The 25,760-nt window shown below is 45.2% G+C and overlaps 1 protein-coding gene across 1 annotated transcript in view; it reads left to right on the forward strand.

Annotated features, from left to right (window-relative positions):
- LOC107110454 (cytochrome P450 2K1-like) overlaps window positions 1-19,695 on the forward strand; it is a 32,522-nt gene extending 12,827 nt beyond the window's left edge. Inside the window, exons 3-9 of the mRNA XM_015411240.1 lie at window positions 4,210-4,359; window positions 6,502-6,662; window positions 10,924-11,097; window positions 14,206-14,353; window positions 16,516-16,700; window positions 19,143-19,284; window positions 19,508-19,695. Of these exons, the coding sequence (XP_015266726.1) occupies window positions 4,210-4,359; window positions 6,502-6,662; window positions 10,924-11,097; window positions 14,206-14,353; window positions 16,516-16,700; window positions 19,143-19,284; window positions 19,508-19,695 (1,148 nt within the window). The remainder of the gene's footprint in view (window positions 1-4,209; window positions 4,360-6,501; window positions 6,663-10,923; window positions 11,098-14,205; window positions 14,354-16,515; window positions 16,701-19,142; window positions 19,285-19,507) is intronic.
- Window positions 19,696-25,760: the final 6,065 nt, after the last annotated feature.

Below are 25,760 nucleotides of genomic sequence, written 5' to 3' on the forward strand. Positions count from 1 at the left end.
CCCTACCCCTCCCCACAACAGACACCCTGTGAGGTAGGTGGGTCTGAAAGAGCTCTCCCGAGAACTATCCTTGAGAGAACAGCTCTGAAAGGACTTAAAACTGACCCAAGGTCACATGTGGAGGAGTGGGGAATCAAACCCGGTTCTCCCGGATTAGAGTCCATGCTCTTAACCACTACACCAAACTGCCTCTTTATGTAGAAAAGCAAAAACCTGTGCCTTTTCTTTTTCAGAAATGGAGGTGGGAACTATGTTCCAGGTGCTGTTCAAGTCTTTAACCTAAAAGTAATTCCTAATATCTTTTATGGAGTAGCCATAAGGATTATCTCGGTAAATGAACATATTGAAGATCTTCTGGAGAGCCAGTTTTGTGTAGTGGTTAAGTGCGCAGACTCTAATCTGGGAGAACCGGGTTTGATTCCCCACTCTTCCACTTGCACCTGGCTGGATGACCGTAGTTCCGTCAGAGCTGTCTTTGAAAAAGAGCAGTTTCTGTCAAGAGCTCTCTCAGCCCCACCTACCTCACAGGGTGTCTGTTGTGGGGAGGGGAAGGGAAAGGAGTTTGTAAGCTGCTCTGAGACACCTTTGGGTAGTGAAGGGCGGGGTATAAATCCAGTCTCTTCTTCTTCTTCTTTTACCTCACAGGGTGTCTGTTGTGGGGAGGGGAAGGGAAAGGAGTTTGTAAGCCTCTCTGAGACACCTTTGGGTAGTGAAGGGCGGGATATAAATCCAATCTCTTCTAATTCTTTTATGTTTTCTGCAAAAACTATTTTGCTGTGGTGGCTGTTGTGGCTCTCCGTTCAGAACCGGGCCAACCTTCCCTTGAGGCAAGGGCTTGGTTACAAGTGCTTAGATGGTTCATCAAGTCATACTTGAGCAGCAACAGCTAGCTGGCACTCCTGAAAGAAGACTCTGATAGGTCAATGTGGTTTAAGATTGTGTTTGAGAAACTGTTCGCTCTCGATGTTAACCTGGAAACTATCCAGGCCCTGGGCTTTCACGCAGCATTTGCTTTGGTAAAAAGTTGTGTACAATCAAACAATCACCAGAGCTTTGCCTTTAGAAGAAGAAGAGATTGGATTTATACCCCACCCTTCACTACCCAAAGGAGTCTCAGAGAGGCTTACAAATGCCTTTCCCTTCCCCTCCCCACAACAGACACCTTGTGAGGTAGGTGGGGCTGAGAGAGCTCTGACAGAAACGGCTCTTGAGAGAACAGCTCTGACAGAACTATGGCTTGCCCAAGGTCACCCAGCAGCTGCAAGTGGGGAATCAAATCCGGTGCTCCCAGATTAGAGTCAGTGCACTTAACCACTACACCAAACTTTAGAGCATGCCGTACCTGTTCATCCCAATTTTTTGGTATTCCACCTCCAGAATCTCTTCCCTCCTACACCTATCTGGTGTCTCCCCAAAGCATGTTAAGAGCATTCATTCTGGCCAGACTAAATGCTCACTCCTCCACAGTTATGAGGGGAAGGTTCATACATTTACCTTACTCAGAATGAATGTACCCCGTCCCTTAGGTAAGATCAACACGATAGCACATATCCTTTGGGAGTGTCCTTTGTACACTAATCTCAGGAGGCGTTATATTCCACTGTGTTTGCAAGCTCATTCTGACGTATATTCCAATGACCTAGTTACCTTTATACTTGCTGGCAGGGATCCAAAATAACTCTAGCAGTTGCATTTTTTGTTTACTCCTTTTGTCTACTGGGTGATAACAACATCTGTTCACTGCTCAGGATCTATGTATCATAGACCTTTATTGGATAAAAGGAAAGGAAAGAAATAATAGGTGCTCTTGCGTACTTAAGTATCACTGTAGCAAACTATCCTAGGAGACACACAAAGTGGAACTAGAACTAAGATGGCTTAATCTACAGCTAGAGAGTAGTTTACTGAGTTTTCATCCCTTATATATAGATCTACAGGCATTAGAAGTTGATGGACTTTATCAGACCAAGGAACCGTTAAAGGAGCAGGCTTTATTTTTTTTTTTTAGTGAGCAGTCTATTTATTTATTCTTTTTCAAGTGTATCTTCTCGTATCATAAACGTCAAGCCGTGCGTCGCTTTTCCAGGAGGATATCCTACCTAAGCCTGTTGAGTTTTAGCAAAGTGGCTTCAGCAACTGTGTGTTTTGCAGGCACATCCGGGCAGCACCCATGGTTCTCTGACACTTCAAGGGGCTGCCCTTGCACAAAGCGAAAGAGAGACCCTTTGCGGGGAAATGCCTTCCCTTGCCACCTTCATTGCTGCCCTGCCAGATAAGAGGGAATTAGGAAGTGCTGACAGTTCTTACTGGCAAACATTCTCCCCAACCCTGAGTATCCCAGTAATCCTGAATCAAGATTCTGGAAACTGCAGGACAGGGGAAGCCACCTGGATGGGGCTGCCAAGCCCCAATGGGGAATGGTATAAACCATAGATTTCCCAGTGATTCCTAGAGTTACGGAAGGTCATGTGATGTAGCACCGCAGCTAGTGCTGCCCCTCCCCCCATTTCCCTGTCAACAACCCTTATACTGCCTGGCAGGCTTACACCTGGATGGGTTTAAAGGGAACAAGTGCGCCATGGGAAAGTGGGAAGTTTACCCAAGTGGCAAAGGAAGGGAACGTGGCTGTAGAGAGTTGTGGGAAGTTATTAGGAAGCTAGAAACTAGTCAGGGAGGTGTTTGGAGTGAAACTGAGCAGGAAAACAGGCAAAAGGCCAATGAGGCGGTACTTCAGGTGGTAGATTTGGACAGTTCCCCCTCCTGTTCTACCTGCCCATTTGTTATATCCTGAACTCCTCTACCCGGGGCCCGTAGCTACAGTGGAACCGAGTTGACAATGGGGTTCTTGATCATAGGAAGACCTTGGTTCTCTCTCTGGGTGGCAAATCTTCATCCTGGCCTTTTTGCTCCATCAGTGGACAGGCAACCATTGATCCTCTAGCCTTTATTTTATTCAGGGAGTTGCCAATGGGGAGGGGGATTAAAATGATACCAATGGAACTAAGTGTTGCAGCTGGGGAAGTCCAGCCCATCCTTTCTGACATATTGGGGTGGATCTTATCCCTGTCCACCCACTCCACTGAGCAAAGTTAGAAGCCTACTTTCAGCCTAAGGAGCCTTCTTCTATATTTGAGCGACCGTTCTTCTGGAGCAACAGCCACTTAAGACAGACAGAGAAAAACCAAGAACCACAGCACTCTATTGCCTTATATATGAATGCAAATGAATTGTATAATTCTATTTTTCGTATCAGCTTTACAAAAACGATGAACAGTACGCGCACAGGCCATCAGACGTTCAAATGAAAAGTCCCTTGTTAATTTCACAGCAAATTGTTTTCTTCATAGACCTCATGGAGCAGCGACCAATGGGCCCATCCGGATATGAAGACCATTTCAAGACACGATTCTTCCTCAAGGTCGCCTTATTCTTTTCGGAACGAATGCTCTTGACAAATCCTTACGAGCTAGCAAGCTACTTTTTTGTTGTGTTGGCATATAGGTTCTCCAGTGGGTCCAAAAGAATAGCTTGTTAGCATGTGAGGGTTTGTCAAGCGCATTGGTTCCGAAAAGAATAAGGCGACCTTGAGGAAGAAGCGGGTTGTTTTCTCCGTAGAGCTCAGGCACCAGCGACCGACGGGCCCATCCGGATATGAGGACCGTTTCAAGACACAGTTCTTCCTCAAGGTCGCCTTATTCTTTTCGGAACCAATGCTCTTGACAAATCCTCATGCGCTAACAAGCTACTCTTTTGTTGTGTTGACATGCAGGTTCTCCAGTAGGTCCAAAAGAATAGCTTGTTAGCACGTGAGGGTTTGTCAAGCGCATTGGGTGTTTGGAGTGACACTGAGGTCGCTGATGCCTGAGCTCTACGGAGAAAACAACCTGCTGTGAAATTAACATTCGGACCAATTTTCATTTGGACTTCTGATGGACTGTGCGAGTACTGTTCATCGTTTTTGTAAAGCTGATACGGGGGGGGGAATGGAATCATACAATTCATTTGCATTCATATATAAGGCAATACTGTGTTGTGGTTCTTGGGTTTTCTGTGTCTATTACACACCGTAGGTCCATTTATTATTATTTTTTGGTTAATAATACTTAAGACGGACAGAGCATCCCCATTTTGTAGCTCGCCATATACGTCTATAAAGAGAAACAAAAGGGTCAGGCCATCTCTTGACACCAGCCCTTTGCTTCCATTCAGGACTTACATTTGCTCACGGTGAGAATTGGAAGGTGATGCGGCGATTTGCATTAACCACCTTGCGTGACTATGGAATGGGCAAGAGGACCATAGAAGACAGGATTGTTGAAGAATGCCACTTCCTAATACGGAAATTTGAATCCTACAAAGGTGGGTCGGTGTTGTCTCCTGTGCTCTAAGAACGTATCCACGAGCCACAGTATGAATCGATTTTTGTAACAGCGTTCCGTGCGCCTTGGTAGAATGCTCTTGACAAATCCTTACGAGCTAGCAAGCTACTTTTTTGTTGTGTTGGCATATAGGTTCTCCAGTGGGTCCAAAAGAATAGCTTGTTAGCATGTGAGGGTTTGTCAAGCGCATTGGGTGTTTGGAGTGACACTGAGGTCGCTGATGCCTGAGCTCTACGGAGAAAACAACCTGCTGTGAAATTAACATTCGGACCAATTTTCATTTGGACTTCTGATGGACTGTGCAACAACCCGCTTCTTCCTCAAGGTCGCCTTATTCTTTTCGGAACCAATGCTCTTGACAAATCCTCATGCGCTAACAAGCTACTCTTTTGTTGTGTTGACATGCAGGTTCTCCAGTAGGTCCAAAAGAATAGCTTGTTAGCACGTGAGGGTTTGTCAAGCGCATTGGGTGTTTGGAGTGACACTGAGGTCGCTGATGCCTGAGCTCTACGGAGAAAACAACCTGCTGTGAAATTAACATTCGGACCAATTTTCATTTGGACTTCTGATGGACTGTGCGAGTACTGTAGGACTGGCCGCAGCTCTCCTAAATCTCAGTCAGAAGTCTGATCCTTTTAACTGGAGATGCCAAAGGACTGAACTGGGGACTTTCTGCAAGCCAAGCAGATGCTCTACTACTGAACCACAGCCAGTCCCTATCCCAAAACTTGAGTCCCAGGATAGCTGGTTCTTCCTGTTTCTAGTCGATATTGGCTGTGCAGCATGCAAATCGGCGGGACTTGACAATCACAAAACCCACATCTGCGCCTGGCTGTGCAAAGGATCGATTGCCCTGTATAAATCGGTATAAATGCCCCTGTATAAATCTATGGTGCAGCCTCATTTGGAATACAGTGTACAGTTCTGGTCACCGCACCTCAAAAAAGATATTTATAGCACTGGAAAAGGGGCCAGAAAGGGCAAATAGAATTATTAAGGGGGTTGAACACTTTCCCTATGAAGAGAGGTAAAAGAAGTTAGGGCTCTTTTAGCTTGGAGAAACAATGATTGAGGGTTGACACGACAGAGGTTTACAAACTATGCATGGGATAGAGATGGTAGAGAAAACAGTACTTTTCTCCCTTTCTCACAATACAAGAACTCGTGGACACTCAATGAAATTGATGAGCAGTAGATTTAGAACAGATAAAAGGAAGTACTTCTTAACTCAAAGAATAATTAACACATGGAATTCACTGCCACAGGAAGTGGTGGCAGCTACAAGCATGGATGGCTTCAAGAGGGAATTGGATAAACATATGGAGCAGAGGTCCACCAATGGCAATTAGCCACAAGATATAGATGGAACACTATGACTAGAGTAGTGATGCACTGTATTCTTGGTGCTTGGGGGGCCGCAATGGGAGGGTTTCTGGAGTTCTGGCCCCACTGGTGGACCTGCTGATGACACCTTGGTTTGGCCACTGTATGACAGAGACTGTTGGACTGGATGAGCTATTGGCCTGATCCAACATGGCTTCTGTTACGTTCCTAGGACTGCTTATACCACAAGATGATGACAAAGGCATTCCCTCTCCTAGTTTACCCTGAGGGATGTTTCCATTTAATTTTTTTTTTAATTAAGTGTTTAAAAGGAGGTTTCATAATGAGTATCTTTCAAGTGATCACCAATCAGGCACATGGGGTGGGGGAGGAGAGAAGGGTTTCTAGAAGGCATGGAAATATAAGAGAACACAAGAGAAGCCAACGTTGGATCAGGCCGATGGCCCATCCAGTCCAACACTCTGTCACACAGTGGCCAAAAATGCCAGGAGCCATCAGGAGGTCCGGCACACACTAAATAATCCACTTTCAATGCACTTTCGAATTGGATTTTTGGAAGTGCATTGGAAGTGGATTTAAAGTGGATTGTTTAGTGTGTGTGATTGCAGCCTAAGCTGTGTCAGGAGAAGAGTAAGGATCAGGTGAAGCAGAACGAGCCATGAAGCAAAGGAGACCTCTCCTGCTCCCCTGAAGTGGCATTGCTGTCTTCTCTTTAACATCAAAGCAATAGCGAGGCTCTTTCCAAAGCAAATGCTGGCTTTTTCTTCTTTTTAAATAGGAAAACCATTTGAAACCACTGCAATCATGAACGCTGCTGTTTCCAACATTATAGTATCCATATTACTTGGCAAGCGATTTGAGTACGAAGATCCCACTTTTGTGAGACTACTGAACTTGGTCAACGAAAATCTCCGGCTTTCCGGAAGTCCCTGCGTCACGGTAACCGAACCATTCAAAATTGGATAAACAATGGTTTGGAATTTTGCTACACACAGGCTGAGTTCAGACTGGCAGTTTGAAACAGGAGGGAGTCCGGGCAAAAAAAGAAAAAGCCGGAACAAACTGCTCTGGGTTTTCGCGTTCACACTGCAGCGACTGATGTGGGAGCATACCGGGAGGAGGTGCAAGGGAGCATTCACACTGTTGGCCCAGAGGCACGGCGGTAAGGCGCAGCTTTCTTTTTGGCAATCTAGAGATATACGCCTATGCGCATAAGCGCATAAGAAAATGCAGCTTTTGGCGTTCACACTTTGTTGGTGCGAGATGGATGCTACCACTTTCACCAGGTATCTTTTAAGCTCGGGAGCAAAGCGTTACAAGATGGGTTGAGTACGGGTGGAGAACGCTGGACACATGTGCCTGTGTGAACGGCCCCTTTAATCTGGTTGTGGAACATTTCTGAAATGTGCCTATATCGAGGCAAACTGCCAGGCTGAACTCGGCCACAGTACAGGCAGGACTATGTGAGTCTGACTTGCATTTGAAGGTTGCATTAAGCCAAAAAAAAAATTGTCTGATGGCCAGTGAAGAATTTGTTGTGTTGCAAAACTGATTCAAAAACGTTAGGGGGAAACTACACGGTACAGGCCTACCAGAACTCTTACACATCAGCACAGAAGCAGAATGTTGTATGTGGGATTCTTGACACCATCTTCAATTGTTAGACCCCATGGGGGCTCAGGCTAGGGATGCAATCCAGCAGCTGGCATGTGCAAGGACACTGGGGGCAGGGACATGGGGGCACTGTCATATTGATGCCATGATGTCATTTCCAGGGCAAACCCACGCCACTCTAGGATTCAGCAAAAACTCTATTCACCCCAGAAATTACATTGCACTACTGACACAATGGCGGTTTTTGCATTATTTCCTCCCCAGCTGGCCTATTGAGTGGTAGCGGGGTTGGGAGCTTCCAGCGGGAGGTTATCCGGCCACAGTGGAAGATATGGCAAGCCTAGCTCAGGGCCAGAACCTGGAGTCAGCCGCTTCGAGCCTTGTTCTGTACAGTGGCAAGAACTACTAGGCCAGTCTCCCCCGCACCACAGCTCCTACCTCGAGATCTCCAGGTGGGGAAGCATCAGGCCCGTAACCATGGGGGCATTTGGGGGCAATGCCCCCCCACAGATGAGTGCTACCCCATGGACAAAAAATTTAGAGAATTAATTTTTTTTAAAAAAATGTAAGACATGAATAGGGTTTCCAAAATGACTCTGGGCACAGTCAGGGAAGGTCCAGTCTCATTTTCCATTTTCTGGGCCAAAAATAAATAGTTTTGTAAAAAATGCAAAATAAAAAAAAATTGCAATAAAATAAAATAAAATTACAAAAGAGAGAGTTGGCGACACACACACCCTCCCCAGCTTTTACAGAAAAGCAGCTTGGAATCGAGTCTCTCCGATCGAAAGGACTAGGAGACTAGAAGAGGACTAGCAGTCACAGTGGAGCCAGAACTGCCTCTTCTGCTGTTGCAGAATTTCCCCACACCCCACCAAGCAAATTTTTCTGGCTATGCCCCTGTGAAGCATACCTTGGTTGGAAAGATCCTCTCAGAGTTTCTGGTATCAGCGGACTAAAGGATTCAGTAAGACCTGTGTGACCCCTAACACAACCTCTCTAAGACTGAGAGATGCAGGCTGAGTTCAGACTGGCAGTATGAAGCGTGAGGGAGGCGTGGCAAAAAGACCCGGAACAACTTTTCACCCCTTTTCACAACCCCACCCCTTTTCACCACACGATCTTCCTTGGACTTTAATAAAAATTCAACTGTGAGCGCTATAGCGCTAAACCGCTGTAGCGCTCCAGTGCATCTCAATGGACCACATTCAACTGTGAGCACTACAGCGCTAAACCGCTATAGCGCTCCAGTGCATCTCAATGGACCCGCTACAGCACTCACATTAGAATGCTAAAAAAAAGTCAGAGAAAGATTGCACAGCGAAAAGGGGCAGAAAAAGAAGCAGCACTGTTTGAAATGACCATAGCACTTCAGAGACAGCTTATTAATGGAAGGAAATTCACTATATGAAACCCCTGTTCCTGTACCACTTTACTTGAAATTGGGCCAACAATGAATAACATCCGGTTTAGAGTGGTGATGTGAAATGGGCCAAACTGTCTTACTTCCAGCCAGCTTCTGACTCATCCTATTTCACTCACAGACTCCATCCCATCTCTCTCTGCTTTAACTGTCCTAACTGTCCACTGTCAACTGTCAACCTCCCCTCCAACATTCCATCAGCTCTCATTGGCTGTCACAGTCTAGCTTGCAGACTCTGGACTCTTCTGATCTGCCCAATGAGAATGCTGAACAATTAGAGCTTTGTGGCTGGTTATTACTGAGTGTCCACGATCGATACCCAAATGCATTTTTTTCCATGGTTGAGTGACAGATCACAAGTTCCCGGACCAACATTTCTCCAGCCAGAGCCTTTGAGTATGAACGACTCATCTTGTGATCCGAACGCTGGGTTGAACATGACTCTTGACTGCAGACCTGGCTTCTTGCCCTCGCCGTGGGCTACCATGCAGATTCTGACACATTTCCTGTGGCTGATCACACTTTTGCCTCACCTCAAATGCTCCTCCCCCACCGGATCCTGACCCTGGTTTTGCTGTGCAAAAGACCCGCTAAAGACCCATTGCATACCCTCGACGCTCTCGGTATCTCTCAGCTGTCTCTTGACTCTGGACTCTTCTGGCCTGACCAACGAGAACACTGAACAATTAGAACTTTGTGGCTGGTTATGTTACTGAGTGTCCGCAATCAATACCTAAATGCATTTTTTTTCATGGTTGGTTGAGAGACAGTTAGATCACAAGTTCTGGGACCAACATATCTGTGGGACCACTTCCTCTGTTACACACCCGGAAGAGCATTACGCTCTTCACGGAATAACTTACTAGTGATCTCCAGTCCTGGAGAGATCTGTCTGTCCTCAACCAGGGTTACGGCTTTCTCGACCCTGGCCCCGACCTGGTGCAACTCTCTGCCAAATAGTGCTTTTCACTTTGGAGGAGGCTTGTAGCTCATCAAAAAATAATAATAAATAAATAAAAAATTTGCAGCGTTCATTGAAAAGAACTTTGGATTAAAACTTTGGTTTGTGGCAACCTTGTGCTGAAAATTATTGTTGAACTCCCTGAGGAAAATTCAGAAACAGAAGGATATCTGGACCTCTGTTGGAGGAAGACACGAGCACATGTTATAAAGAGACTTTAAAGAAGTCCTCCCTCTTGAAACTTTATTTAACAGAGGAGGACTATTATTAAAGGTTGTACAATAGCTTTTTGAGATTCTTGGAGATGATTTTTGATATTTTTGATTAAGATGATTTATTATATATGTACAAATTATTGTAAAAATATTTTTCAAAAAATATAAAATTATTTATATGTTATACTCATCTGTGCACGGTACTTGTTGTATGTTGGTTTTCCTATTTACCGGGGGTCCTTGTTTGGTTTTGTGAGGTGTTCGGCTGAGGACAGTGATGGTTGACATCATGGCTGGCACCCTACCCTACCTGAATCACCTATCCCTTGTGAAATTATTCTCTCCCCGTGCCCATGAAGCACTCACGGACCAGGAACGGAACTACAGAACACAAAATTCGCCACTGGTTTTAACTGTGTATAATATGTTGGATATGGTTTTATGCTTTTAATCGGTTTAAATTGGTGCGTTGCCTAGAGCCCCACATTTGTGGTCATTAGGCGACTCATAAATGTAATGAAATAAATAAAATAAACAAGTTCAAGCGTTGCATTCATGTCTAAAGCAGAAAGCAAGAAACCCCTAACCCCATGGAGTGTGTAGATCAGCTGAATGCCCGATCGCAGCTGAATGTTGGATCGCAGAACACAGCACCAAACTGAATGCCTGATACTACTGGGTCAACTCTCTGAGGAGAAGGAGCAAAGATATTTTAATTAAGAGCATTTTGAGATGTACTTGAGGCTCACCATTTAACCTTGGGGCTTTCTTAATCTTCTCCTTTCTCATATGAACAAAATTTGAGTCCAGTGGCACCTTTAAGACTAACAAAGTTTTATCCTTTCATGTGCATGCACACTTCTTGTTAGGGATGCTATAGGCTGATCCTGGATTGAGCAAAGGGTTGGACTAGATGGCCTGTATGGCCCCTTCCATCTCTGTGATTCTATGATTCTTCAGATATGTTCTCATATGTTATTCTTTTAGCTGTGCAACATGTTTCCTGCTCTGGGTTTTCTCTCTGGTGGTTACAAGACTGGCCAGAAGAACATGGATGAACTGCACGCCTTCATACAGGCCACCTTCATAGAATACCTGAAAAAACTGGATGTAAACGACCAGAGGAGCTTTATTGATGCTTTTCTAATCCGACAGCAAGAGGTAACAGAGTTTTAAAAATATGCTGATTATCATAGGCAAACTTTTAAAATTCATTCGTGTGTGGGAAGGTAAGACCTATGCTGCTAAGACTTGTAAGTGTATCGAGAGAGAATTTTCTTATTTTCTGTGTACTTGGCATTGCCATTGGAACTATATTGCTTAAAAAATATCTATATACTAATACCGAAGTCACCCCCTGGTGTGCGGATACCTAAATCCGCGCATCGGGGGCACCTGGGGGGGAGGGAGATTTTCGTGCACACTTGGGGCAGACCCCAGGTGTGCACAAAAATCTGAAACTCTGAAAAAAATATCAGGGGGATACTTAAATCCCCCCAAAAGTAACAGAGCGTCCCCTGCGCATGCGCAGGGAACGCTCTGCAGACTGTCTCGCCACTGCTGCTTCGGAGCGGAGGGGAGAGACCAGCGATGCCCGAGTGGCTTGCAGCCACCGGGCCTCGCTTCAGAGCCAAGGGGGGGGGAGACCGGCGAGGCCTGGTGGCTGCAAGCCACTCCGGCTTCACCCCCTGAGCTGGGGGTCATGGTGGTGGTGGAGGGAGGTGGTGGAGGAGACGTGGGGGGGAATTGGCGGGATGGGGGGAAGCTTACCTGCTGCTGCTGCTTCCTCCTCCGCCTGCTCTGCGTGGAGCTCCCCCGCCCCCCGCGAGTTTCACAGGACGCCTTTCTTGTATATCTAATTTCCAACATGCCCCCACAGCGGTGTATATATATATATATATATAACTTCATTAATAAAATTCTATTTTACTGTAAAGTGTGTTACTGCAAGTTGCCAGGCCAAACCCAGGGTAAACTTGGCTATGTTACCTCAGAGAGGCTCATACCAGGAAGCCAGTTTGGTGTAACAGTTAACAGTGGTGAACTCTAATCTGGGAGAACTGGGTTTGATTCCCCACTCCTCCACATGCAGCCAGCTGGGTGACCTTGGGCCAGTCATAGTTCTCTTAAGAGTTGTTCTCTCAGAGCTTTTTCAGCCCTACCTACCTCACAGGGTGTCTATTGTGGGAAGAGGAAGAGAAGGAGATTGTAAGACACTCTGAGTGAAGGGCGAGGTATAAATCCAGCTCCTCCTCCTCCTCCTTCTTTTTATCATTAACTTTTTATTAATTTTTTTAAACAAATGAATAATACAAGCATCGTAAAATACACAACCAACTGATATATAAACTCTTACAGAGTAAGAGGTATAGCCAGATAAACTAATTACTGGTTCTGAAGGAAAGGAGAAGCAGACTTGTGCGTTGTCAACATATTGAGGCCAGATCGTTGGACAACCTCACTCAGCGGTTTCATGCTGATATTAAACAGCATTAAAGACAAGATAAAAGCTCGTGAGACCCCGTAGCACAAAAGTACCAAGCAGTTGTTTTCCGGTACTGCTTTCTCATCCGAGACAGAATTGTAACCATTGGAGTGCCAATAAAAGGGCTTTCTTTTTTGTGGTGCTGAAACTTTGGAATTCCCTCCCCACGGAGGTTTGTCTGTCTCCCTCTGACACTGAGTCCGATCAGACAGCTCTTTAGAACCGCGCGAGGCACGAGTGCCTCATGGATTTAAATGTAATGTCCAGACATCAACATCTGGGAAACGTCCGTCTTCCGTGAGCACCCCGTTTTGCCGCGCTTCGGAGCCGTACTCAAAAGGTACTCGTTAAAAACTGGAGTTTTCAGTTCCGATGGGCCAATCGCAGACTTCCCCCCTGTCTGATCGTTCCAGCACGCAATTTTAAAAAATGGTGCCCGTTCGGGATGGTCTGACGTCAGACCATCCTGAACGGGCACCATTTTTTAAAAATCTTGATTCTGTGCATGGGCGGATAAACAAGGCCACGATATCACACCTATGTGCATGCACAAACCTTTGGTTGTTTTTTTTAAAAAAGCCACCGCACACGCCTCATTCAGTGGATGCCGTCTAGACAATCCACAGTGGAGGCAGCGCGTGGTGAGACGATTCACTGGGAGGGCTGTCTGGTCATGGAACGACGGATTAAAAAGATCAGGATCAAATTAAAAAAGGAAAGGTAAAGATTCCCTTCCTCGAAAGCCAGTCGAATCTGACTCTAGGGTTGCAGTGCTCATCTCTGTTTCAAAGCCGAAGAGCCAGCGCTGTCTGAAGACGTTTCCGTGGTCATGTGTCCGGCATGACTAAACACCAAGGCGCACGGAACGCTGTTACCTTCCCACTGAATTGGTACCTATTTATCTGCTTGCAATTTCTTGCTTTCGAAGTGCTAGAGCTGGGCTAATGGCGAGATTAGCTTCCCGTCTGAACGCACCCATTGTCTTCTGTCAGTGGGTGACATACCTTTTTGTTTGGTTTGGTGTATCGCCAGTGAACTCTTACTGGCCCTCCTCCCTGCTTATGTCTGTGCATTGCTTGCACGTTTTACGGTATTGCTAAATATATATACATTTTAAATGTATATTTGAACTTTATAAAATAATGTCACAGTAGATTGACCTAAAGAACAAACAAATTTTTGTTTAAAGCTGTACAAAATTTGCTACAAGTAATCACAAAATGGCTGCCACGGTTGGTTTCAGTTCTCTCTGGGGGTTCTTTGATCTTATTGCCACTCAGTCGCAGAAAACTTTCTTCCTTTTTTGAAGGTGTATGAATAGGGTTGCCAGCGTCCAGGTGGGGCCTGGGGAACTCCTGCTTTTACAACTGATCCCCAGCTGACAGAGATCAGCTCCCCTGGAGAAAATGGCTGCCTTGAAGGGTGGACTCTGTGGCATTGTACCGTGCTGGGGCCCCTCCCCTCCCCAAACCCCGCCCTCTCCCGGATCCACCCCCAAAGACTCCAGTTAGTTTCCAACCCAGACCTGGCAACCCTATGAAGGAAAGATTTGGAAAAGTCTCCTTTCAGAAGCCAAACTGGTTTAAAGAGCCCTATGAAAAAGGCCTCTCAGCACTTTCTATCGATGTTGTTTGAGAAAAGTAGACAAATATAAATTTGATGAAGTAATCTGTATGTGATCTGTCTATAAAGATGGAATAAAAAAGACCTATTTTGATATGCACACATTATTTATTTTACTCGTGCTAATCATTTAGTTTAAATCATTTCTTCTTATCTCCTAGGAGAAGAATAAGAATCGGAGCAATGAATTTTTCCATAATAAAAACCTAAGGAGTGTTGTGGGTAATTTATTTAGTGCTGGCACAGAGACCACTTCGACTACCTTGCGATGGGGCCTGTTGCTGATGATGAAGTATCCTGAAATTCAGAGTGAGTGCTTTCCATTAGGTAGTTTCCATTATTCTAGGAAATTTGGATTCCAGTTACATTTTGTGGTGGAAATGTAAAGAACGTTCAGGTTGCCTTGGGATGCTACCTGGATGAGTGAGAACAGGAAGCACCAGTGAGTTATACTTCCTGTTTTCCCCAGCTGGTATAATACTTAAAGCAGAAGGGGTTGCGAACTGCTTGAATTCTTCTAGGGCTGCCAAATCCCCCCGAGGGGCAGATTTCCCCCCACTTTGGAGGCTCGATTTCCGCCCCCGCGGAATCGGGCCCCGGGGAAAACCCCATGTCACCCGGATGTGACGTCATGACGCCGGGCACGCTGCGGGTGGGGCCACAGCCATTTGAGAGGAAAACTCAATTTGAGGGGCGGGGCCACAACTCATTTGAGGGGCGGGTCCACTGAGCTCAAGACACAGAATGGGAGCCCCCCGCTGCCAGGTAAAAACAATTTGGCAACCCTAAATTCTTCACATTTTCAGTCTCTGGAGCTTGCACACCTCCCTCACTAAGTTTACTTGCCATGCTGTGGTGCTGCTCAGTACATCGACCCATCGTTAAATGATGGAAGACTCTTGCCGCATTGTTTTTGTACATGTAATAACATTTTCCGAACGGATTAATCTTATTGTTTTGGTGCAGAGGTTAGAGTATCTGAATAGGATCTGGGAGTCCTATTACGCTGTGTAATCCACCTTGAGTCTCAGTAAGAAGAAGAAGAATTGATTTATACCCCATCCTTCACTCAGAGTCTCAGAGCGGCTTGCAGTCTATTTCCCCTCCTCTCCTCACAATAGACACCCTGTGAGGTAGGTGGGGCTGAGAGAGCTCTGAGGAGTTCCGCAGGGCCGGCAAGATGGAGCTCTTCTGCCAAGCTTTCATATAGGGGCCGCCACTACCACTACCACCAATAGTGGGGACAACAACGGGGTTAGGGGCAGTCCCCGGAATAATCTTGCATGGCACTGACACCGCTGGACTGGCCTTGGACCATCTACAGGACAATATCACCCCCAAGGAAATGACTGATACCATCATGAAATTATTCGGAGACCATCTTGTTTGCATGGAGCACTTTATTCTTGTTTTTGTTGTTATTTAATGGTTTTATTGTTTTGTTTTGTTTTTATGCATGGGCCTGTGCCCTCTTGTAAGCCACCCTGAGCCCACTTGCGGGGAGGGCGGGGTAAAAATGTTAAAAATAAATAAATAAATAAACTGCTCTTGAGAGAACCGCTCAAACTCTGAGAGAGCTGTGGCTTGCCCAAGGTCACCCAGCAGCTACATATGGATGAGCAGGGAATCAAACCCGGTTTCTCCCAGATTAGAGTTCACACTCCTACCCACTGCACCCAACTCGCTCTGAATGAGGGAGAACAGGAAATTTCAGCAGTATACCAGCTTTGGGGGGGGGGCAAACAGGTAGTATAACTCACCAGTGCTTCCTGTTCTCCCTCATTCAGGTAGTAAGAAAGACAAACAGTCTTCTCATTCAACGTAAAATGAAGAACATGGTTCTTCCATGGTTTAAAAATGGTAAAAATCAAAGTCAAGCCTAACCATAGACATTGGCTTATATCCAACAAGATCAACTAACTCCCCTTCCCACAGTAGTCCACTAAGCCCCCTCCAGTGTTGGTCCTGAAAGTCAGCAGACCCTCACAACCAGGGTTCATTTCCTGTGGGAGCACACAGGACTGGAGCTCTGGCAGTAAGGAGCCCAGGGGACGGGCAAATGCAAGAAGCCACACCCCCTGCTCCCAGCAGCCCTCAGTCGGACCATGAGGAGCAAGAAGCAGCCAGGTAAGTTGCAGAGCCCCCCCCGGCATATGCAAATAAATTATGCTAATGAGTTATGCTAATTATTGTCTTTTGCGGTGAGTTTTCTCTTCTTGTGATGTGATCAAAGTACGAGAGCTTCAGTTTAGTTGTTTTGGCTTCTAGGGAAAATTCAGACTTGATTTGATTAAGAACCTACTTATTTGTCTTTTTGGCAGTCCACGGTATCTGTAAAACTCTCCTCCGACACCACGTTTCAAGTTTATTGACTTCCGTCCTATCGGCTTTCTTCACCGTCCAACTCTCACATCCATACATAGTAGCGGGGAATATTATTGTGTGAATTAAGAAATGTTTCATCTTCCCAGATAAGGTCCAAGAAGAAATCACAACAGTGATTGGGTCTGCCCAGCCTCAGATTGAACACCGATCAAAAATGCCGTATACCGATGCGGTAATCCATGAAGTTCAGAGGTTTGCTAACATTGTACCTATGAATCTGCCACATGCCACCACTGCGGACGTCACTCTGAAAGGCTATTTCATTCCAAAGGTGATCAGTCTTATTTAACTCCATTAATTTTACAGGCTTAGGTCATAAGAGCTTAAGAACATAAGAGAAGCTGATGTTGGATCAGGCCAATGGCCAATCCAGTCCAACACTCTGTCACACAGTGACCAAAAATACCAGCTTCCTTCTTCTCTGTACCCTGCATTGAGAAGAGGTTGAGACCATGGGAAGGTTGGGGGTCAGGTCCTTTCTTCAGAGCCATTTAGCCTCCCAGTCCACAACTGTTGAGGAGTGCGGCACCATAGTCCGAGCAGTGTGAGTAGGGGCAGCTCCTCATGGCACAAGTGGGAATACGGAAGGCATAAGAACATAAGAGAAGCCATGCTGGATCAGGCCAGTGGCTCATCCAGTTTGTGTCACACAGTGGCCAAAATCCAGGTGTCATTAGCAGATCCACTAGTGTGGTCAGAACTCCAGAAGCCCTCCCACTGTGGCCTCCAAGCACCAAGGATACAGCTCATCACTGCCCCAGACATAATGTTCCATCTATACCTTATGGCTAATAACCACTGATGGACCTCTGCTCCGTGTGTTTATCCAATCCCTTCTTAAAGCTGTCTGTGCTTGTAGCTGCCACCACTTCCTGTGGCAGTGAATTCCATGTGTTAATTATTCTTTGGGTGAAGAAGTACTTCTTTTTATCTGTTCTAAATCTACTGCTCATTAATTTCCTTGGGTGCCCATGAATTCTTGTACTGTGAGAAAGGGAGAAAAGTGCTTCTTTCTCTCCCTTCTCTATCCCACGCATAGTTTTGTAAACCTCTATCATGGCACCCCTCAGTCACAGTTTCTCCAAGCTAAAGTGTTCCATCCCCTTAATCATTTTAGTTGCACTTTTTGCAATGGTATAATATCTTTTTTGAGGTGTGCCGACCAGAACTATACACAGTATTCCAAATGAGGCCTCACCATCGATTTATACAAGGGAATTATGTCCGTGTTCCCTCTAAGCTGAGTTAGTGTGAGCTAGCTCACAGTTTTTTAGCCTCCCACACATTTTTGTCTTAGCTAAGGAAGGACGGCTCCAGAGCAAACTAATTTATGCAGTAGCCAAATCACTCGCTCACAGCTTTAATACCAGTCACTCACAAAGTAGAATTTTTGCTCATATGATTCCACAGCTTAGAGGGATCATTGATTATGATACTAGCTGATTTGTTTTCTGTTCCCTTCCTAATAATCCCCAGCATAGCATTTGCCTTTTTTATTACAGTCACACTGTGAATCGACATTTTCAGTGAGTTATCTACCATGACTCCAAGATTTCTCACCTGGTCAGTTACCATCAGTTTGGACCCCATCAATGTGTATTTATAGTTGAGATTTTTGGCTCCAACGTGCATTAATGTTCACTTGCCCACGTTGAACCTCATTTGCTACGTTGATGCCCACTCGTCCCGCCTCAACCGATCCCTCTTGGGTGCCCTGCAGTCCTCTCTGGTTTTCAGCACCCTGAACAACTTAGTGTAATATGCAAATTTAGCCACTTCAGCGCTTACTCGCAACTCCAAATCATTAAGAAACAAGTTAGAAAGCACCAGACCTAGTACTGATCCCTGCAGTACCCCCACTGCTTACCACCTTCCACTGTGAAAAGTGCCCATTTATACTCACTCTCTGTTTCCTGTTAATTAACCAGTTTTATTCCACGAGAGGACTTGTACTCTTATGCCATGACTACTGAGTTTACTTAGGAGCAGGGATGGGCACAACCTGAAAAAATGGAGGTTTGTGGAGGTTCATGTTTCAAGGTGTTTCATGAACCAAGATCTTCTACAAATTTCTCCATTGCACAAACCAGTTGGTGCTTTGGAAATTCGTCCCACCTCCATCTGAAAGTGAGTTCCCAAGGCATTTAAATGCCCTTGGAGCCCACCACAACTGACCCAAGTGAGGTCCATTTCCGGGTCAGGCTGCCCAACCAGAAGCAAACCCCAAAGGCATTTAAATGCTGTCTGAAACCACCACCATCCCGACCCGAGTAAGCTCCAAAAAGTCAGGTCACGGGACAGTGGTGGGCTCTCACAGCATTTAAATGCCTTTGGAGCTCACTCCCGAACCCACCCACAAACCTCCATGAAAACATGGAGGTTTGTGGGTAGGTTCGTGGGATGAAGTGGTCTCTCGAACCCCTGGTTCGTGCTTTGCAAACTGGCCTGGTTCACGCTGAATCGGTTCGTGCCCATTTCTACTTACGAGCTTTTGAGGAGGAACTTTATCAAAAGCTTTCTGGAAGTCTAGCTAAAGAATATCTATTGGGTCACCCTTGTCCACTTCCTTGTTCACCCCCTCAAAGAACTCTAAAAGGTTAATCATTGGACTAGGCACCCAAAAGGCTTGGGCTGGCTCTGTATAATTCATTATGTCGGATGGCATGTAGTCCATCTTCATCTTCCTCACTAATGCATCACTTTGACTTTGCAGGGAACCCATATTGTCCCACTACTGTACTCAGTGCTGTGCGATGAATCACAATGGGAGAAACCATATCACTTCTATCCTCAGCACTTCCTTGATTCCGAAGAAAAGTTTGTCAAGAAGGATGCTTTCCTGCCTTTCTCCGCAGGTAATTCCTCTTAGATTGATCACTGTGGGCTTAATGAATAGATCAGGTACCCAAGTCCACTGACTTGGAAGAACACCATCCCAGCTGGGCATTTGGCACTTATTCTTTCAAGACTACCATTGTTCTTTAGTATTGTTAATGACTGTGTTGCTATGCACTTCAATCCATCTTCCTATTTAAGTTAAATAAACGGGGCTTCCCTTTCCTGTCTATATTGTCACAGGTCGGCGAGTGTGTGCTGGAGAGACCCTGGCCAGAATGGAGCTCTTCCTCTTCTTTACGAGTCTCCTGCAGAGATTCACCTTCCAGCCAGCCCCTGGGATGTCTAAAGAAGACCTGGACCTCACCCCTGCAGTTGGGCTCACGACACCTCCGATGGCCTTCGATTTGTGTGCTTTGCCACGTTCTTAACAACCAACCATGGGTAGCGCCCCTGTGCACACCACCCTCCAATTCTGCACCTTTTTGCCTGAATATTTCAGACTTAGTGGAACTATACTGTGCTTTGTCTCAAAAATTACCACTTCATATGCCTTATCTGTCAAAACCTCCCTAAGCTAGTTCAGAGACATAATTGAGTTCAAAATTTGGACGTATGTCTTCCCCCCACCCCACAATTGTATTATTTGGATATATTAGCAAACAACATTACATTTTGTATACTTTCATTTCTCCCCCCCCCCATATATCCCTTTCTTCCCCTCCTTCCCCCCTTTTTCATGGCCTCCCGCAATGCTCCACCCTCTTGTATAATCCAGTATAAACTTTATAAACATTCTTCACTATTACAATTTCATATCTGCAAATCTAGGTAACCTTATCAATTAATATTGCAACTTAGTTACTTATCTTCGTTTTCCGTAACTATCGAAACAAAACAAATTACTTTTCATGTCATTTCTTTTTCAATATCTATCAAAACAAAGCAAGTTACTTTTCACATCCCAATTATTTTCCATATATTCTTTAAAGTCTTTCCAGTCCTCAAAAAAAAATTTGGACGTATGTCTTGAGTCGTTTGCTGTATAGAGAAAAAACAACAACAAACTTTCCCTGTCTGCTGGTTTCTTGTGTTCACACATTACAAATGCCTTCGACTCACCAAGACAACAAAATTGGGGTAGAGTAATATCCACTTCTAAGTGAGATCCATCCAACAGTACCAGCTGTGTAGACAAAACAGATATATTTAATTACTGCTGTGGTTTGGACATCAGTCCAGCTTCACAGCTACATCAAGCCTCTGGGTTTGCTTACCTGCTCCACAAACTCTGGAACTTGTGTGAGCAGTTATACTGCCCTAAGTCTGAGAAACAGAGACCTCAAGTTCCTTGAATGAGAAAGCAAACCCAGCAGACTTATTTGTGAAACATTTTTTTGGGTTGAGAAAGGGATGCTGAGAATTAGAGATACTGGCTTGGATCCAATGGGACGCTTCTACGGGCAAAAGGATTTCCTCCCACAGAACATGACTTGCATTAGTAGACAAGAAAGGCACAGACTGATTCTGCACCCATCTCTTTCCTCGCAGTTTTTCCATAGCCACGTTGGGAGGTTAATCTCCCTCTACACTGCATGCCGCGTTCACTTTCTTTGTTCGTCGGGTTTTATGGTACCTTCTGCATAGAGTTATGGTCCTTCAGGGGCGACTTCACAGTCAGTATGGCATTTCCCTGGGGTATCTGAATGTGGTTTTTAGCTGCACCTTTTCCTTCCTCCACTTCCTATTCGAAGCAGACAACTTGACACGGCCTTATTGATCTCCATCAGTTCCCCCCCCCATTTCTCCCACTGTATTTATCACCTTGCCATGAATTACTTGGCTCAGGTGGCTAATGACCGCTGAGGCAAGTACTGACACAGGAAACTCTGCATAACGATGCAGCAGGACTGAGCATTGAAAACAAAATAGATGGCAAGCTGATGCTAGCCAATGCAGAAACCAGGATCCAAGGCAGTGCAATGCAAACAGATATTCCGGGGCAAGGGGGAACCAGGTCGAGTGCTGATAAAATGTGGAGTGAATGTCAGATGCAGAATGGACCAAAGTCAGTGGGCAGAAATCACTGGATCCTATTGTATTCCAGCCACGGACTTGTACCATTCTAGTCAGGCCCATTTCAGGCCTTTTTTCTGGTGCAAGATATAAGGAAAAGCCTCTTTCAATGGAGGGAGGCTTCAGACTTGGCTGAGTGGAATGGTAAGAGACAAGCAAATCTTTTCTATAAATACCCGGTCCTGCTTTCTCATCGTTTTTTTTTTTAAAAAAATACTTTTTATTGAAAGTTTTTTTTAAAAAATAAAACCATTTAAAGAGGTTAAACAGTGAATGCAAATGCAAGATTGACATCAATACTAAAAACATTAAAAGATTAAGCAAAAATACAGAAACCATATTCCTACTGGGCTCACTATTAGGAAAGAAGGGAAGATCTGGTTCAAAAATGTGAAAATTGGTAGCACTTTTTTCCCCCTTTCCTTTTTTTTTTTTGAATGAGTTACATTTCTCATCGTTTTGACCTTCATTTATTGGTTTGGCTTGCAATCACCTTCCTGCTTAGGCACCAGCTCAGAGGGCAAATCTCTGTCTTTCATCTTCCTGTCTTTATCATATGGACATTAATGATCCTGACTATACACTTGCAATTAGAATTGTCAACCTCTGAGAACGTTGAAGCTGTTATTAATGTTAATCACAATAAAAATAATCCCCCAGTAAACGGCTTTGGCTTTGTTCCCTTGTGTTTCATTTAATACGAGTGAAATGGTCGCCATAGGTTTATGTGGGTACTATTGCCAGCCCTGTATTAACTTCTGGCAATAGTTCAGGACTTCCACTGACTCATCTACAAAGGAGAGAGTTGTACATCATCCGCACATCGGTGATGCTTCACTCTAAACCACCAGACAATCTCTTCCAAAACTTTTATGCATATTGTTGCAGGCAGCAGCTAGAAAGGTTCTCTAAGGACTGCCACCTGTTAAGTCCGGCGCTTAACAATAAGTCAGAGAGTGATTTCAGCAAACTCAGGTTTATTCAGCTCGATAATCGACTTCTCCAACACGGTACAACTCCTCATAGCCCGAACAGCTTTCCATTGCAGCTGCTCGGTATTTAAACATTCCGGGCTAATGTAGCCACACCTACTATACAAGTTCCAACCTATCAGGTTGTTCGCATAATAGCCCAATCACAAACGTTCCCACCACAGACCGTTCAAATATGATTGGACACAATACTTTCGGCGCAAATCCTAGCCGACGTCTGAAGCTTAGCATAGCTTCTCTATGGGATGATTCACACTTCATCCCCATGCATTCAGGGCAGCATCTGAATACACTACACCACCACTCTGGTATGGGTCTCCTCGGAAGGGCTCAGAGCACCCACCCTACCCCTTTTATACACTCCTTTTCCAGCAGGTTCCTCCTTATACATGACCAAATGAGGCAAGAGAACCCAAGCAGAGTAACAAACTATTTTTATTAAAGAGATTTAACAATAAGAAAGAAGTACTTTTCTCCCGTATGAGAGGCAAAATACTATCCCTGCAGGTCCCCCATATTTCATACCCTATTCACCAAACAGCAGTCCCCCAACATCTCCTTCTGAAACCAGATGTCCAAGTTAGAACAGAACTATCAGAGCACCCCTCTCAGTGGAATGCTCCAGAAGGACACCATGCCCAGTAGTAGAATCAATGGGTTCCACCTAACCACCATTTCTGTCCCAGCAAAGGTCATCCGTCAAGTCATCCAGGCTGCCTGTGTCCCAAAGCCAGGCTGAAAGCCAGACTAAAATACTGTACCTGACAAAGGGATCTTTGACTCTCGAAAGCGGAAACCCTGAAAATCTTGTTTTTCTCTAAGGTGCTACTGGACTTGAATATAGCTTGATTAAAATGCAGAAATCTGATCTACTTCTTCCAGGAACAGCTGGAGTTGTTCACCCACCTGGCAACCCTATTGAGGCCTTATATTTTGGATTTGGAACTCCCATTGACCCATGTCAAAATTAAAGATTCAGATTTGAAAGAAAGCACCAGAGCTAATGTCACACTACCCTGCGTGATTAATCATGATGCCCCCAATCAACCCAATATGGAGACCAGGGCTGCGATCACATACACTAAATACTTCACTTTCGATCCACTTTCAGTGCACTTACCAACTGGATTTTGCTGTGCGAACCAGCACAATCCAGTTGGAAAATGGATTGGAAGTGGATTATTTAGTGTGTGTGATCACAGGAGAGCTTTTCAATGGGCTCAGCTTGATAAGGGGTTGAATGTGGCTGCTAGAAGTGCTTCTCATCTACTTCATTTGTTATGTAGATTCCTTCCTGAACAGAGGAGACCTTGATATGCTGATCTCTATGATTTTATAACCACCAGCATTAACTACTATAATGAGTTCTGCATGGTGCTGCCCTTGAAGATCATTTGGAAGTTTCAGCCAGCTCAGAACGTAACTGCCCATCTCATTATAAATTTGGGGAGATATGTATTCTGCCTGTATTATATCAGATCCATTGGTTTAAAGGGCCAATTTAAAGTACTTGCTTTGAACTTCAGGGCTATTTTTGGGCAGGAACGCACAGGGACGGAGTTCTGGCTGGCTCCCAAGTTGGCCACGCCCAGCAGGAACTTATTAGCATAACAGGCCACACCCAACAGCAGGAACTCATTAGGATTGGCTACATTAGGGGTGTGTGGCCTAACATGCAAAGGAGTTCCTGCTACAAAAAAGCCCTGGGTTTTGACAACAAACAAGGTAAACAGAATAAGAAGCAAAAGGTGGGTGTGGCTGGATGACCACACTTCTGGTAACATGGGGGTGTGGCCTAATGTGCTAATGAGCTGTGCTGTCAGGGGTGTGGCCTAATATGCTAATATGTTTCTGCTGTTGGGTGTGGCCTATTATGCTAATGAGTTCCTGCTGGGCTTTTTCTACAAAAAGAGCCCTGTTGAACTTTATAAACGTTTCATGCCCTGGGACCAACACATATTTTAAATAATCCTCCACTAGTTCCAATTTTTTTTAAAAAAACCAGGGCCTACTTCATACCCAAACAGTGTACAAGATGAAAACTATGGCAGATAGATGAAGGGTCTTTACAGTGAGGGTGTGAATTGTCCTGCCCCTTGAGGTCTGGTGTTCCACTTCTTTTACTCAGGGTTCTGGTATGCCAGTTACAGGCCAATCACCATACGATTGATTTGACTGCAATAATAACATGCATTGAAAGGGGAAGGGGATGGACAAACTAATCTACTCAACTAATAACTAGTGTTTGGCCCTGTTCATACGAGGCGTTTTGGGCCGGGAGGGGGACGGAACAGGGGCGGAGCAAACGGGCACGATCCCACGGCAACATCCAGGAATCGTTGCCTGCCCGTCCCTGATCCGTCCCTACCGCCGAAAACGCGCACTAAAAAAGAACCACCTACCTAAGTGGTTGTATCCATTAGAGCACCACAAGCTGGGCTGTGGGATTGGCTGGCGCGTCTTTGCGCTGGTGCATCCCGGCCCCCTGCCATACTGCACATGCTCGAGCATGCGCAGTTCGGCAGCCTCCCCCTCCCATCCGACTCTTCCTCCCCGGCATCTGATCGTGCCGGGGAGCGACGTGCCGCGGCTCAGGGGATCCGTGCGATCCCGCCGCGGCATTCCAACTTTGGTGCGGCTCACATTAGCCGCAGATCAGCTGTCCTTTTCTCTGCCGTGTGGCAGGGACCTTTGTATATGTAATCAGCAGAAGCTTTCTGAAAGCACTGCATTTCAAGAGCCTCTTTGTGTGGACTTCATTGTTGTGTACCCTGCCCGCAAATACCTTTCCCCAGCCATTCCCGCCCATCACAGATCAATTTACATAATCCATACAAAAGCATACCATGATTTGCAAGTTAGTCAATTAACACAATGCAGAAACAAGCGAACGCCTTACAATCCCTGAAGGGATTGCAGTGAAGAATTAATAGCAATGAATAGTACCAACAGCAAAATATAGGCAAGGAGTTCAAGGAGAGGAGAATTCAGGCAGTTCTTAACATGCTTACGAAAATTTCGGTTGAGCAGTTGCCCATGAGGATTCGGCAAAGCTACTCTCAGAACTGGTAGAACTAACGAGACGAATCTGCCAGCCAATCCTGAGTGCTAGGTCATCAGAAAGGAGTCCAAAGAGTTAAAACCTGTTCAGCAAAGTTTCCTTCTAAGGAGCTAGATGCCACTCACCCACATAATAAGTAAAGGAAAGACTAAACCATTAAGGATGGATTATATAATTACAGCTAAGAAAGTGGAAGGGGAGGCAGAGGAGATTCTATTACATAGGATAGTAATCATTGATTTACTAGAGGTGTTAACAGGAGGCAAAGCGACTACTTATTCTGCCCCTTTCAGCTGACAGAGACTATCCTAGATCAAATTGTGTTTTATCACATTCGTCGGGATCACTTTAGACCATTTCTCAGGGC

Source organism: Gekko japonicus, unplaced genomic scaffold (genome assembly GCF_001447785.1).
Source record: "Gekko japonicus isolate JY-2015 unplaced genomic scaffold, Gekko_japonicus_V1.1 scaffold1595, whole genome shotgun sequence".
Taxonomy (NCBI): Eukaryota; Metazoa; Chordata; class Lepidosauria; order Squamata; family Gekkonidae; genus Gekko; species Gekko japonicus.